Genomic DNA, 15618 nt, shown 5'->3' with positions numbered 1-15618 from the left:
CACACCCACAGACATATAAACTGACAAACCAACAGACATATAAACAGACATATAAACAGACAAACCAACAGACATTTTAACAGACATATAAACAGACAGACCAACAAACATATTAATAAACCAACAGACATATAAACAGACACACCCACAGACCTATAAACAGACAAACCAGCAGACATATAAACAGACACACCTACAGACATATGAACAAACCAACAGACATATAAACAGACACACCCACAGACATATAAACAGAGAAACCAACAGACATATAAACAGACATATAAACAGACAAAGCAGCAGACATTTTAACAGACATATAAACAGACAGACCAACAGACATATTAATAAACCAACAGACATATAAACAGACACACCAACAGACATATAAACAGACAAACCAGCAGACATATAAACAGACACACCTACAGACATATGAACAAACCAACAGACATATAAACAGACACACCCACAGACATATAAACTGACAAACCAACAGACATATAAACAGACATATAAACAGACAAACCAACAGACATTTTAACAGACATATAAACAGACAGACCAACAGACATATTAATAAACCAACAGACATATAAACAGACACACCCACAGACCTATAAACAGACAAACCAGCAGACATATAAACAGACAAACCAACAGACATATAAACAAACATATAAACAGACACACCAACAGACATATCAATCAATCAATCAATCAATTTTTTTATATAGCGCCAAATCACAACAAACAGTTGCCCCAAGGTGCTTTATATTGCAAGGCAAGGCCATACAATAATTATGTAAAACCCCAATGGTCAAAACGACCCCCTGTGAGCAAGCACTTGGCTATAGTGGGAAGGAAAAACTCCCTTTTAACAGGAAGAAACCTCCAGCAGAACCAGGCTCAGGGAGGGGCAGTCTTCTGCTGGGACTGGTTGGGGCTGAGGGAGAGAACCAGGAAAAAGACATGCTGTGGAGGGGAGCAGAGATCGATCACTAATGATTAAATGCAGAGTGGTGCATACAGAGCAAAAAGAGAAAGAAACAGCAGCATAACTAAGGGATGGTTCAGGGTCACCTGATCCAGCCCTAACTATAAGCTTTAGCAAAAAGGAAAGTTTTAAGCCTAATCTTAAAAGTAGAGAGGGTGTCTGTCTCCCTGATCTGAATTGGGAGCTGGTTCCACAGGAGAGGAGCCTGAAAGCTGAAGGCTCTGCCTCCCATTCTACTCTTACAAACCCTAGGAACTACAAGTAAGCCTGCAGTCTGAGAGCGAAGCGCTCTATTGGGGTGATATGGTACTACGCGGTACCTAAGCTAAGATGGGACCTGATTATTCAAAACCTTATAGGTAAGAAGAAGAATTTTAAATTCTATTCTAGAATTAACAGGAAGCCAATGAAGAGAGGCCAATATGGGTGAGATATGCTCTCTCCTTCTAGTCCCCGTCAGTACTCTAGCTGCAGCATTTTGAATTAACTGAAGGCTTTTTAGGGAACTTTTAGGACAACCTGATAATAATGAATTACAATAGTCCAGCCTAGAGGAAATAAATGCATGAATTAGTTTTTCAGCATCACTCTGAGACAAGACCTTTCTGATTTTAGAGATATTGCGTAAATGCAAAAAAGCAGTCCTACATATTTGTTTAATATGCGCTTTGAATGACATATCCTGATCAAAAATGACTCCAAGATTTCTCACAGTATTACTAGAGGTCAGGGTAATGCCATCCAGAGTAAGGATCTGGTTAGACACCATGTTTCTAAGATTTGTGGGGCCAAGTACAATAACTTCAGTTTTATCTGAGTTTAAAACCATACATATAACATATAAACATATAAACAGACAACCCAACTGACATATAAACTGACAGAACAACAGACATAAAAAATGACAGACCAACAGACAGTCTTGTCAAGTGACTTTGACAAGACTAAAAAACATTCCACATTCCTCATTGTGAGCTTCACCCTGAAATCAACATTTGGTTGCTGGACGACTAAATAAAGACCTGTTGGGGAGCAGCTTTGTCATTTATGGAGCCTGTTCAAAATGTAACATTGTGCCCCCTTCAACTGAATCATCTTTTTTTTTTCACTGTAAACCTCTTGTCTTAATCCTGTTGTTTTTTTATATTTCAGCTACTGCAAGAAGACAGAAGAGTTCAAGAAAGCAGAGGTGAGAAAACTTTGTATGACATCAACCAAACTCAACACATTCAATGATATCAGCACACACATTCTCGAAAACAGGCGACAAAATTATGTTAGTGTTCTATGAAAGTAACACGCGATTCGATCTGATCTCCATTCGAAAAGTGTGTCCACATTCTCTCGTCAGGGTTTGATCCCCATGTAAGTCTCTCCTCTGGACTCGACGTTGTGTTCGCATCTCTCATCCTCTATCTCTGTTATTTCCATGTTGTTCCACTGTGGTACAAGGTCCTTATCACTTATCACTTCTTTGAAAGAATACATGTGGATTACATGTATGTATGTACATACATTTGGATTACTTGTAATCTGATTACTTTTGGATTACATTTCAAAGTAATCCTACTCAACCTTGTTTATTAGAAATCCTGCGTGTAATTGAATTGAGTTCATCCAATGAGTCATTAGTTTGAGTGATGCACTCAAACTAATGACTCATTGGATTGGATTCCATCTTAATAAATATATGTAGTCCCAACTAAATTAAATTACATTATCTTGCATGGATATGTTTACTGGAGTTGGGGCTCAATATATTTATTAGATGGAAATCCTGCCCATAACTGAATTGAGTTCATCCAAAGATCCATTTTTTTGGAGTGTAGTACCTTTAAAGAATGTGGTGTTCCTGGAGTTTGTGGCTCCACCGGGTGATTTGACAACCACATTATTACCGTCCTCACTGATTACCGTCTTCTGCTCTGAAAAAATGAAGCCATCCAGTTTCCTGGTTTGGAGATTTGTGGTTTGATCTGGTTTAATAATTCTTGTAAACTGATTTATTTGATGACACTGAATGTTTACAATTTTATAATAATGCTTATTATGTTTTAATTGACAGACTAATAAGCCTGTTCTCAGCAAAGTTAAGACGCCTGACCCCAAGAAAAGAAAAGCTGAATTTTTGTCAATACAGTAAGTTCAGAGTCTCAGGTGGATAATTATTTATCATGAATGTTATTTGTGTCTGATCAATGTTGTAATTCTTTGTTTGGTCATTCTGTAGTGTGCATCCTAATGGAGAAGCCCTGGTGCCTCCGGTGCACATCAAGATGCCCAAATATGCAACAAAGAGGTTAGAAGACGTGGTCGCCATGGTGGCGAAGAAACTGCACCTTCGTGCTGGAGTGAGAAGGTACTGTAGAACATCTGCACCTCGGTCACGTGTGAGTCAAACACAGCTGATGGACTCAATACGTCTAAACCTGTTGTGCAAATGTTGATACTTTTGTGGGGCAGAATTGCATTAAATTGCATGTCACAAACAGGAAACACAAACCAACATTGGTCTGATGCTCATTAATGGAGCTGAATCTGAATCAATAGTTTTCAGTCCTTGCAAACTGCAGTAGGAATTGGAACTGACTGTGCTGTAGTGAGTGAAACTGAAGGGGCTTCTTTGAATTCTCAGACTTTACACTCTGGATGGTCGTCCCATTGAAGATCCAAAGGACCTCAAGAGCCACGAACATTATGTTGCAGTGGGCAGGGGAGGATTTAAACCCGTCCCATACAACCCAGAAGAACCAGTAACCTGCAAGGAGAAAAGCAACGGATGGTATGAGGCAAAAAAGAGAATAAAATATATTTGATTTGATTTCTCACATGGTTGATTTATTAATCTTGGTGTTAAATTTTCTCCCTGCAGTGAAGCCGCCTCGCCTGCTGTTGGAACAGCGCCTCGTGCACAAGACGTGGTGAGTTCACTTTCACACTTTGTTCAATTTACTGAAGCACGATAAAGGTGCCCCGCCCATTTCTAGGTGTATTAAATACATATTTTAAATACAGTGTAAACTTCCAGAAATATGACTAAGGACATAAACATTAATCTGTGGTCATTTCATCCTCAATTATGCAGCGTGAAGATGCACGAGATGTGAAGATCAGAGACGAGGGAGAGCTGAAAAAGATCGACGTTCAGGAGGAACCTCCAAAAAGAAGGAACACTTTTGTAGTTCCCCCCTCAGCAGTGGGTAAGCAGTGCAGCTCTTCAGAAGAAACCTGTTGGCTTTTGTGGAGTGAGACACGTGTGCACAAACATGACAGACCATCTGTGTCTGTCAAACTGTCGACTGGAGATAGAAGTGTCCAACCTATTGTTTAAAATTTCTAGTACCCTGGTTCCAAACCTGTGGTTTGAGCCCCCAAAGAGGTTCCCAAAAATCTGAGGTCCTCTAAGCTTTCAAACTGTAACTCGTCCAATATCCTAATTCAGTCCTCAAAAAGGACGTGAGACGAATCACATGAGAAAATCTGTATGTTTATGTTAACTTCTGAGTGTGAGTCCCTGAGGTGTGTGTGTCCAACAGCATGGACTTGGACATTATTCCACCATCCCATTTCATTGATTTGTTGATATTAGACCAGACTTTCTCAAACGTCGGACCCCGGGACCCGCTTTAAAAATGGACAATCTTATGCAGCCCACTCGAACCTTTGCACACGATTTCAGTTGCCATCTGAGACTAAGATGACATATTTCCAAATATACAAATATAAAGAGACCTCCGTCCTTCAGCATTTTAGGGGACAGTGTTATTCATTTGACTTGTTCTTGTTAATGTCCATTCAGTGCCACTTTTCCCTTGACGTTTCAGTTTTTGATGAATAATAATTGAAGGTTTTATTCCAATATTATTAGAAAATTATTGTAAATTGATATTTCATCTTAAAAATACAACACAATTGTTTCACAGGAGTTCCCATGAAAGAATACAGTGACAATTAATTATCACCATTTCTATATTATTGGTGTATTTTCCCTTCAGTCAAATCTTCTCTGTCAGACTTTTACCTTTACAGTAGAGTATTTGTAGACTGTTATTTCCACGTTTCCTTCACTAAAGGAGCTGAAGACTTGTAGAACTGTGTATGTGGGATCTGAACCTGTGTTATTCTCATCATAATAACTTTGTTTTTTCCATCTACAGAGAAGATCAGAGCTAAACCCATCATCATCTCCAGGCAGGACAGAAGAGAGAAACAAGAAGATTCCCCTGAAAAAGACACGCCCACCGAGATCACACAGCCAGGTGAGCTGATTGGTCAAACTTGATTGGTCAAAATAAGGATCTTGACTGATCGTCTAAATCAGATATCTGCAGCTCTTGATTGGTTGAGAACAGCTGACTGAGTTGATTAGCTGTGGGTAAAGCATGTAAAGAAGAAAATATACAAATATTTCTGACAACACGTAGGTGCAGTGTTGTCAGAAAGACCCTGCAGGGTCATTCTGTCCCAAATCACCCAAAGGGTTCCCCAAAAGACTCGACTGAAAAAAAAAAAATCACAGGGGCTCCTCCACCAAACGTATGAAGAAATTCAAATAATATCTTTGTATCTGCAATAGTTTTGAACCAACAGCCCTTTTGAAATGTTCACAAATTTAATGTAACTTGACAAATGAACTTTTTAGTCTGTCATCTGACTTTAGTAACTTATTTAATTTGATACGTACAGACTGGAAACTTTGGGACTATGGCTCTTTTATGTGCAAAATTCCAAAATGAACTTTCCTTCCTACAAGGCTCTGAAAATGCCATAAATTCCTCAGTCTGTTTGTCCCTCAGTGAATTTGTCCCTCAGTGAATTTGTCCCTCAGTGAATTTGTCCCTCAGTGAATTTGTCCCTCAGTGAATTTGTCCTTCAATCTATTTGTCCTTCAATCTATTTGTCCTTCAATCTATTTGTCCCTCAGTCTGTTAGTCCCTCAGTCTGTTAGTCCCTCAGTCTGTTTGCCCCTCAATCTATTTGTCCCTCAATCTATTTGTCCCTCAGTGAATTCGTTCCACAGTCTATTTGTCCCTCAGTCTATTCGTGCCTCAGTCTGTTCGTGCCTCAGTCTGTTCGTGCCTCAGTCTGTTCGTGCCTCAGTGAATTCGTTCCACAGTCTATTTCTCCCTCAGTCTATTTCTCCCTCAGTCTATTTCTCCCTCAGTCTATTTCTCCCTCAGTCTATTTCTCCCTCAGTCTATTCGTCCCTCAGTGAATTTGTTCCACAGTCTATTCGTTCCACAGTCTATTCGTTCCACAGTCTATTCGTTCCACAGTCTATTTCTCCCTCAGTCTATTCGTCCCTCAGTCTATTCGTCCCTCAGTCTATTCGTCCCTCAGTCTATTCGTCCCTCAGTGAATTTGTTCCACAGTCTATTCGTTCCACAGTCTATTCGTTCCTCAGTCTATTTCTCCCTCAGTCTATTTCTCCCTCAGTCTATTTCTCCCTCAGTCTATTTCTCCCTCAGTCTATTTCTCCCTCAGTCTATTCGTCCCTCAGTGAATTTGTTCCACAGTCTATTCGTTCCACAGTCTATTCGTTCCACAGTCTATTTCTCCCTCAGTCTATTCGTCCCTCAGTCTATTCGTCCCTCAGTCTATTCGTCCCTCAGTCTATTCGTCCCTCAGTGAATTTGTTCCACAGTCTATTCGTTCCACAGTCTATTCGTTCCTCAGTCTATTTCTCCCTCAGTCTATTTCTCCCTCAGTCTATTCGTCCCTCAGTCTATTTCTCCCTCAGTCTATTCGTCCCTCAGTGAATTTGTTCCACAGTCTATTCGTTCCACAGTCTATTCGTTCCACAGTCTATTCGTTCCACAGTCTATTTCTCCCTCAGTCTATTCGTCCCTCAGTCTATTCGTCCCTCAGTCTATTCGTCCCTCAGTGAATTTGTTCCACAGTCTATTCGTTCCACAGTCTATTCGTTCCTCAGTCTATTTCTCCCTCAGTCTATTTCTCCCTCAGTCTATTCGTCCCTCAGTCTATTTCTCCCTCAGTCTATTCGTCCCTCAGTGAATTTGTTCCACAGTCTATTCGTTCCACAGTCTATTCGTTCCACAGTCTATTCGTTCCACAGTCTATTTCTCCCTCAGTCTATTTCTCCCTCAGTCTATTTCTCCCTCAGTCTATTTCTCCCTCAGTCTATTTCTCCCTCAGTCTATTCGTCCCTCAGTCTATTTCTCCCTCAGTGAATTTGTTCCACAGTCTATTTCTCCCTCAGTCTATTTCTCCCTCAGTCTATTTCTCCCTCAGTCTATTTCTCCCTCAGTCTATTTCTCCCTCAGTCTATTCGTCCCTCAGTCTATTCGTCCCTCAGTGAATTTGTTCCACAGTCTATTTCTCCCACAGTCTATTTCTCCCTCAGTCTATTTCTCCCTCAGTCTATTCGTCCCTCAGTCTATTTCTCCCTCAGTCTATTCGTCCCTCAGTGAATTCGTTCCACAGTCTATTTGTCCCTCAGTCTATTTGTCCCTCAGTCTATTTGTCCCTCAGTCTGTTCGTCCCATCTTCAAGTGGTTTTGCTCCGTGTTTCAGTGTAATCATTATAGATCAGACACGTGTCTGTGATTGATCATTGCAGATTTCAAGAGAAGTTGAAGTTGTCAACTAACTTAAAGAAAAACAATTTATAAAAAAATGTAGCTGATGTTAGTATTAAGGTCTTGGGGGGGGTTAGTCAATGATTAATATTTGTATAATTTTCAGTGATAGTTCATAAATGGCTCACTGGTGAAGGTGAAAACAGGTTGGTAAGAAACGCGTTTTGTCTTCTCTGACATTTAAAGCCGTGTGTTTGTATTAAACACATTTATTTCTGTTGTCCGAGTGTCAGAATGATTTTTTTCAAATGTGCTCAATTGACAAAACTCACCAAAATTTAGACTTTGTTGTAATTTGAAGCCTTTCTAGATTTATTTATTTATTTTTGTCATGTGCATAAACACTAAAGCTGGTAGATTTTCCATGAGTTTCGATGCCAAATGTGGTCTAACGAAGGTGTTTCTAATTGGAACAGTTGAATACGTTGAGACGATTCTGTTGGGTAAAGGAGGCTTTGGCCGCGTCTACGCCGGCTATGTAAATGATATGAAGGTCAGTCTGAAATCAACACATACAACCTTTTTTATTTGTCAGTCGGGTCATGAGTCATAAAAAGTGCTAACCAAAGGACTTGGGTCATGATCTTCTAGGTGGCCATCAAACACATCCCTTTGGACCTTGTGCAGTGGGTTAAAAAGGTAAGTTTCTTGGTCTGAATCCTCCGTTTCCAAATAGCTGTTATTTGCACACAGGTTTTATTCTGACTCTGTTTTGTGTTTTTAGGTGACAGATGGTAAAACTCAATATGTTCCACTGGAGGCCATGCTCATGAAAGCAGCCACAGCTGGTCGTCCTGTTGGGGCCTCTGCTGCTGTCTCGCTGCTGGACTGGCAAATCAAAGACAATGAGCTGATCTTGATAATGGAGAGACCGTATCCCTGCTGTGACCTCATGACCTATGTTTCCCAGAAGAAAGTCATTCTGGAGAAAGAGGCCCAAGTAAGCAGCTTAATGTCATTTCAGTCCAACGACACTGTAAAAGTGCTGAAAGGTTTTAAATACAGCAACATTTGAGAATAGCGCCACCTGTGGGTGAAAACACATCCAGTCAGATCATTCTGACGTAACATGAAACACAGAGCAAAGAAGAGAAAATACACACACACACATACACACACACTGGTTGTTGTGTTGTCGTTGTCTTGCTGATGTCATCAGTCTCCTGTTGCTGTCTTTCAGTACATCATGCACCAGTTGGTCCTTGCAGCCGCCAACCTCCATGCAAAGGGTGTCTTTCATCGGGACATCAAGTTAGAAAATATCCTGATTGAGACGACACTTGAACGACGAGTGAGAATTATCGATTTTGGTTGTGGCACACTTGCAAAGGAGGGATGGTACAAGTGTTTTGCAGGTATACTGTTTGGCTCGTGCTCCTAATCTCTGGATTGGCACCTTTTATACCTTCTGTCTGTCTAATCTGTCTGCTCTTTATTGCAGGTACGTGGGACATTTGGCCTCCTGAATGTCAACTACAGCAGCAGTACAGGGCTGTTCCTTTCACCGTGTGGCAGCTGGGGGTGGTGTTGTACGAACTCCTGGGAAATGACATCTTTAACACCAAACAGTTCCTGGCAAAGGAACTGAACATGAATTTGAAAGCATCTAAAGGTAAGACGCCCCAAAAACTGTGGAGCTTTTCTTCTCACTCCAGAGCAGTTCCACGCTGGTTTACTCTTGATAAGTGGTGAACCTGCTCAGGACGTCTAAAGTCCTTATTATGACAGCGCCCCACAGATAAACGTATTATTATTGTTATTATGATTATTATTATTATTCTCTCACTCTAATCCAGACTGTGGGGTTTTCATCTATTTTTTTCTCTGTCTACAACACAACTTGATTTTATTTTTCGTTTATGGTTCTGGATAAATGTATCAGGTTCCAACATTTATCTTTGCTCTTGTGATTTTTCTCAGACTGCCAGGATTTCATGGACAAATGTCTTTGCGTCCGTCCGGAGAAGCGACCTGACTTTGAGCAGCTGTTGGCTCACCCCTGGCTCCAGTGACGCACCGCAGCACGTCTTCATCACTGCTACATGCACCTCTTTTTTGCAGTGTTTTCCAAATTGTATTTATTTATTATCGGGCGTAACCTGGTGCCTATTTTTATTCTTCAGCATTTTGGTCGACTGCCATCGTTTTGTGCTTCTGAAATAAAGTTTGAGTTGAATGGTGACCACTGTTAGCAGACTATGTCCTTTGGACTCGGGCTGATACAGATACGAGGGGTGTGATACATAAACAGACATGTGATGAGGTCTACTCACACCAATCTCATAAGCAGCATGTAGACGCAGGCTGCCCTTGAGCAATGCTTTAGAGTTTTTCTCAGTTGCTAAAACACTGTAAACCCTGTTGTCTGAACCAAATGCTCAGTTGCCTAAACCCACTGATTGAATCAGTCACTCTTTTGGCAAAACCATCAGCACTTTCACCTGTTTAGACACAACTTGCCTACACATTTTCATTGTGATGTCCCTGTGTTGCATAATGATGAGCACAGGTGGCAAAGGTCAAACACAGTTCCAGTTTTTCAGTGTTGCTAAAACACTAAACCCTCTTCCCTGAATCAAATTCTCAAATGTCTGAACACATTTACTGAATTAGTGTCTCGTTTGGCAAAACTCTAGACTTCTTTCACCTTGGTAGGTGCATTTTGCAAAACTCATTCACTCTTTTTGCAAACCTCTAAACACATTCTCATACAATAAAGCACATTGTGCATTTTGATGCACCTCTTATTTATATTGTCAACCAAACCAGGCTGAAGATAAACACAATAAGCACGATTGACACCAGGTAGACAAATCAACTCAAAATTGATAACACGTGTCTAATGATGTGACAACCGATATCAGAGTTTCATTTCAACGATGGAGAGAGACCAGAGGCACAGGGAAGGAGGAAGAGGAAGAGATATTGTCAGTGATGAAATCCGGGCAACAATCAATGACCATGTTCTAGTTCATGGGATGTTGATGTGAGAAGGAGGACTTTGAGTACAACCTAACATCAGCCATTTCTCAGTGGCTTCAATAATCCAGCGATTCAGACAAGATAACAGGTAAAGTGTAAATGTCCGTACTGTGTACAGTAGACGACACAATACAAAGTCCACAGTTATAGCAGATGTTTACATGTAAGAATTCACTGGGACAACGCTTACTGTGTCACTGTCCCGTTGGCTTTTCTTTGACTGTATATTAATTTGTGTAGAATTGTAAGACTGCCAGGTGGCGGTGGAAGGGCCCCTATGTTCTCTTCTGTCACAAAATAACACAATTAGACTCCAAGAAATCCAACATCAGGTGATAGAAGACAATGTCAGTTTTGAAGGACTAAACACTATCAGCTTTTCCACCACTGACCGCGTCCTCAAGTGCAACAGGGTGCGCATGAAGCAGGTGTATAGGGTACCCTTTAAGCGCAACTCAGAGTGTGAAAGAGCTCAGATATGAGTATGTCCAAGTCAGTGTACATTCCGACACAGTACAATATTACTGCATACATACTACTATCAGACTGAGTGGCTTTGCAGAACAAATCATATTCTGCACAGTATCTGTCTTGTTGTTCACTTACAAGATAATCTATTTCTTCATATAGAGAATATTTGAATTGGATGCCAGTGAAAGAGCCCATGAATATATATTTGTGGATGAAGCAGGTTTTGATCTTGCGAAAAAGGAGATGGAGGGACCAGAACATATATTGGTTAGCGAGCCATTGTTGAGGTCCCTGGTCAGCGTGGTAGAAATGTGACCATTGGAGGTGGAAGGTTTATGACAGGCAGCCCTATATCAGGGTTGATCTCCTGCGGACCATGGAGTTGGCTTGTGGTGACAAACATGAAAACTTATGTCAAGGCTGGATGCACCACACTTGAGCTTTCTCCCCTGTGTTGCCTCAGAAGGATGAATATCACTTGTGATGTCGATGAAGTCCTGTGGCCTGACCCAGGCCAAAGGCGTGATGAAGCTCAGTGAGCTCCTTCTTTTTTTTTATTGTAATATTTTATTTTTTGATTGCAGATTTCCCCTATTTCCTTCACAGTTCTGTAAAAATCCTCCAGGAGCTCTTTGCCCTGAACACTGTGTCTTCCTTTGTTTGACGTATTGTGTAATCACTGCTCAGCAAGATTTTAATTTTGACTGCTTTGAGACTGATTCTGAGACCATTAGTTGGTTTTGAGCACAGTTAGAAGTGTTTACGTTCAGTTTGTAACAGGGTTTCAGGTGTGTAGTTTTGTGTTCACAGATTTGAGAAAAAGGTAAATAGTTTCAACAAATGTGTTTTAGTGACTGTGAAAAACTGTAAAGCACTGGTGTCACCGGATGAACACAACTCAAAATTGATCACACTTGTGTCCAGTGATGTGAGGGAACAAATATAAGCCAGTTCAGAGAGCAATGGTTTGTGAGGCACGACAATGGATAGAAATCTGAGAGGAGGAGTTGGTGTGAGAGGAAGTCGAGGTGGTTGAAGTGATCAGTGAAGACAAAGAACAGTAATATCTGATGAAATCAGACTGACCATGTTCTTGTCCACGGTATGAGCATGAGGGCCCAACCAAACATCAGGAGATTCACTGTGTCCACCAGAATCCAAAGATTTAGAGAAGGGAACAGGTATAGTATGTAAATGTTGACAGGAATTACTGCATGACTATACTATATACCACAGTATACTGTAAGTAAATACATGTTTCAGTACATCACTGTGTCACTGTACTGTAGCATTGTAGTGGAGGGTCAGTCTGACTGTTTGTAGGCCTAGTATAACATGTACATTTTTGTACTTTATTTTTACATAGGCTTTCTGTATACAAGTGCCAAATGCGCAATTTGTTTCTGTTTGTTTTTGTACTGTACAAGTGCTACGTGTAAATGCACAGGACCTGTTTTATGTACTTTTTTTACTATGCATAAGTGCTAATACGAGGGCTGTCCATAAAGTAACGGTCCTTTTTATTTTTTTCAAAAACTATATGGATTTCATTCATATGTTTTTACGTCAGACATGCTTGAACCCTCGTGCGCATGCGTGAGTTTTTCCACGCCTGTTGGTGACGTCATTCGCCTGTGAGCACTCCTTGTGGGAGGAGTCGTCCAGCCCCTCGTCGGAATTCCTTTGTCTGAGAAGTTGCTGAGAGACTGGCGCTTTGTTTGATCAAAATTTTTTCTAAACCTGTGAGACACATCGAAGTGGACACGGTTCGAAAAATTAAGATGGTTTTCAATGAAAATTTTAACGGCTGATGAGAGATTTTGAGGTGACACTGTCGCTTTAAGGACTTCCCACAATGCGAGACGTCGCGCTGCACTCTCAGGCGCCGTCACCAGCCTGTTTCAAGCTGAAAACCTCCACATTTCAGGCTCTGTTGATCCAGGACGTCGTGAGAGAACAGAGAAGTTTCAGAAGAAGTCGGTTTCAGCATTTTATCCGGATATTCCACTGTTAAAGGAGATTTTTTTAATGAAAGACGTGCGGACGGGTCCGCGCGTCGGGACGCAGCCGGCGCGGAGCGGCGGCACAGGAAAAACACCTCCGTGTTGATAACCATTTGTAAAATCCAGGCGGCTTTTGATGGCTTTCAGTGGAGTGAGTATATGAGAAATTGTTTAACAGCTGGACATGTTCCAACTTGTCCTTAAGGCTTCCAACAGAGGTGTTTTTTCTGTGGCGGAGCGTCGCGGCGGCTGCGAGCTCCACACGTCTTTCATTAAAAAAATCTCCTTTAACAGTGGAATATCCGGATAAAATGCTGAAACCGACTTCTTCTGAAACGTCTCTGTTCTCTCACGACGTCCTGGATCAATAGAGCCTGAAATGTGGAGGTTTTCAGCTTGAAACAGACTGACGAGGGCGCCTGAGAGCGCTGCGCGACGTCTCGCACCGTGGGAAGTCCTTAAAGCGACAGTATCACCTCAAAATCTCTCATCAGCTGTTAAAATTTTCACCGAAAACCAGCTTAATTTTTCGAACCATGTCCACTTCGATGTGTCTCACAGGTTTAGAAAAAATTTTGATCAAACAAAGCGCCAGTCTCTCAGCAACTTCTCAGACAAAGGAATTCCGACGAGGGGCTGGACGACTCCTCCCACAAGGAGTGCTCACAGGCGAATGACGTCACCACAGGCGTGGAAAAACTCACGCATGCGCACGAGGGTTCAAGCATGTCTGACGTAAAAACATATGAATGAAATCCATATAGTTTTTGAAAAAATAAAAAGGACCTATACTTTATGGACAGACCTCGTAAATGCACAGGTTGTTTTAGTTTTGTTTTGCAACATGCATTTAGCCTCCAGTGAACAATAAGCTTCATGTCCTGAACGTTGTAGTTTCTATTTTTCTATGTAGTGTTTAGAGACTGCTCAGTAGGGTTTTTAATTTTGATTGACTCGGGACTTGATTTGACAAGATAGTTCAGTTTTGAGAACAGATTGAACTGTTTCGAGGTGAAAGTTTGGTTTTGCAAGAGGAGTCTGGGGTTTTGTGAATGTAGCTTGAAAATTGGGTTTTGTGTTCACAGGTTCGAGAAAAGGAGAGCAGCTTTAGAGAAAAGTGTCTTAGCAATTGAGAAAACTGTAAGACGGCAGTCAGATGTACTGAATGTGTTTGTTTCATAGGCACAGACAACCAGGAAGTCAATGTGATCAGAATGCACACAAGTTCTATTAAAAATAACAACGACCAGTAACTGCTATATTTGCTCTGACAGGACACAGCTCATAAACAGAGGCCACAACAGATCCTTCTGGGAAGACGTCTGGAGAAGATTTGCACATATTTCACATAACTGGACCAAGGGCGCAATTTAGAACTAGAAATTGGGGGGACAAAGTGCGAGGCCTGCAGGGCCAAAGCCCATAGGCCGGGGGTCTGGGGGCCGCTTTAGGCCCCCAGAAGCCAACGGTTTCTAGATAAGCTCAGATGCATTCTGAGCATCCAGAACAGTAATTTTAATGTTTTGAGAAGACCATAAAGTGGACACCATTTGACTTATACAATTTGAAACTGTGGATATAAGTACTTTATTCTGAGAATAGCAGCATTGATTTGTATCACCACGTGTAGAACACAAAAAGAATGATAGGTTGTGTTTTCATTAAAAAAACAGCTGCAATGTGGTAAAATGTATTCATAAATATGAAAGAACAGGCTCTTTAATTATTAACTATCACATACTGTATTTTTTTTCTCAAGATTTGCTTTTGCATCAGTTTGAAAAAACAACAGATCATAAGTTTAGGATAAATTACTTATCATGAATTTAATTTTCAAAGTGGCACTAATGACAACACTCATACTGAACATAATTTTGCATGCATAGACTGATTTTGGAGATCAAGCAATAATTGCAGATGGGCTTTCTGAGGTCCCAGATAGCTTTTTTGATTTCCTTTTCTAACTTGCAGAATTTAGTAAATTAGCATATGATCCATTGATACTTATGTGTAGACACTGGTCCCTAGAGGCAACTATTCTTGGTTTCAAATCTGGGCAAATGCAGTCCCAGAAAATTCCAAATGTGACAAACAAGAAACAGGTGTTGGAAACAAGTCAATGTTGCTAAAAATACAAACTTACAGAAACAAAGATACTATTCTGACATGGTTTGCACATAAGACTGGCATAGCATGTTTCAAGTACACACATATATGTCAGAGGTGGGGGGCACATACCATATTCTTTCCCACCTGGTTGAAAAGGTGGGGGGGACATGTCCCCCCTATCCCCCACCAAATTTCACCCATGAACTGGACTGCATTTATATAGTGCTTTTCCATCTGCATCAGACGCTCAAAGCACCTTACAATTATGCCTCACATTCACCCCGATGTCAGGGTGCTGCCATACAAGACGCTCACTACACACCGGGAGCAATAGGGGATTAAAGGCCTTGCCCAAGGGACCTTAGTGATTTCCAGTCAGGCAGGAATTTGAACTGAGGATCTTCTGGTCTCAAGGGATAAGACCCAGAGAAACAGGAAGGGGACAAGGAAGACAAAG

At 41.1% G+C, this 15618-nt stretch overlaps 1 protein-coding gene and 1 long non-coding RNA gene across 2 annotated transcripts in view; both read left to right on the top strand.

Annotated features, from left to right (window-relative positions):
* The first annotated feature begins 2156 nt into the window (after positions 1 to 2156).
* On the top strand, positions 2157 to 3290 carry LOC117519375. Its single transcript, XR_004563268.1, has 3 exons — positions 2157 to 2186; positions 3063 to 3136; positions 3228 to 3290. It is a non-coding gene; the product is annotated as an uncharacterized LOC117519375 (long non-coding RNA).
* A 1638-nt stretch (positions 3291 to 4928) lies between these two features.
* LOC117518184 (serine/threonine-protein kinase ULK3-like) overlaps positions 4929 to 15618 on the top strand; it is a 56317-nt gene continuing 45627 nt past the window's right edge. Inside the window, exons 1-9 of the mRNA XM_034179241.1 lie at positions 4929 to 4941; positions 5155 to 5256; positions 8013 to 8089; positions 8188 to 8235; positions 8321 to 8536; positions 8777 to 8951; positions 9038 to 9208; positions 9517 to 9604; positions 14138 to 14192. Coding sequence (XP_034035132.1) covers positions 4929 to 4941; positions 5155 to 5256; positions 8013 to 8089; positions 8188 to 8235; positions 8321 to 8536; positions 8777 to 8951; positions 9038 to 9208; positions 9517 to 9604; positions 14138 to 14192 — 945 coding nt within the window. The remainder of the gene's footprint in view (positions 4942 to 5154; positions 5257 to 8012; positions 8090 to 8187; positions 8236 to 8320; positions 8537 to 8776; positions 8952 to 9037; positions 9209 to 9516; positions 9605 to 14137; positions 14193 to 15618) is intronic.

The sequence above is a fragment of the Thalassophryne amazonica genome, chromosome 10, assembly GCF_902500255.1.
Source record: "Thalassophryne amazonica chromosome 10, fThaAma1.1, whole genome shotgun sequence".
Lineage (NCBI taxonomy): Eukaryota > Metazoa > Chordata > Actinopteri > Batrachoidiformes > Batrachoididae > Thalassophryne > Thalassophryne amazonica.
Note: the sequence above shows the minus strand (reverse complement) of the source record. Positions and strands in the feature narration are given on the sequence as shown.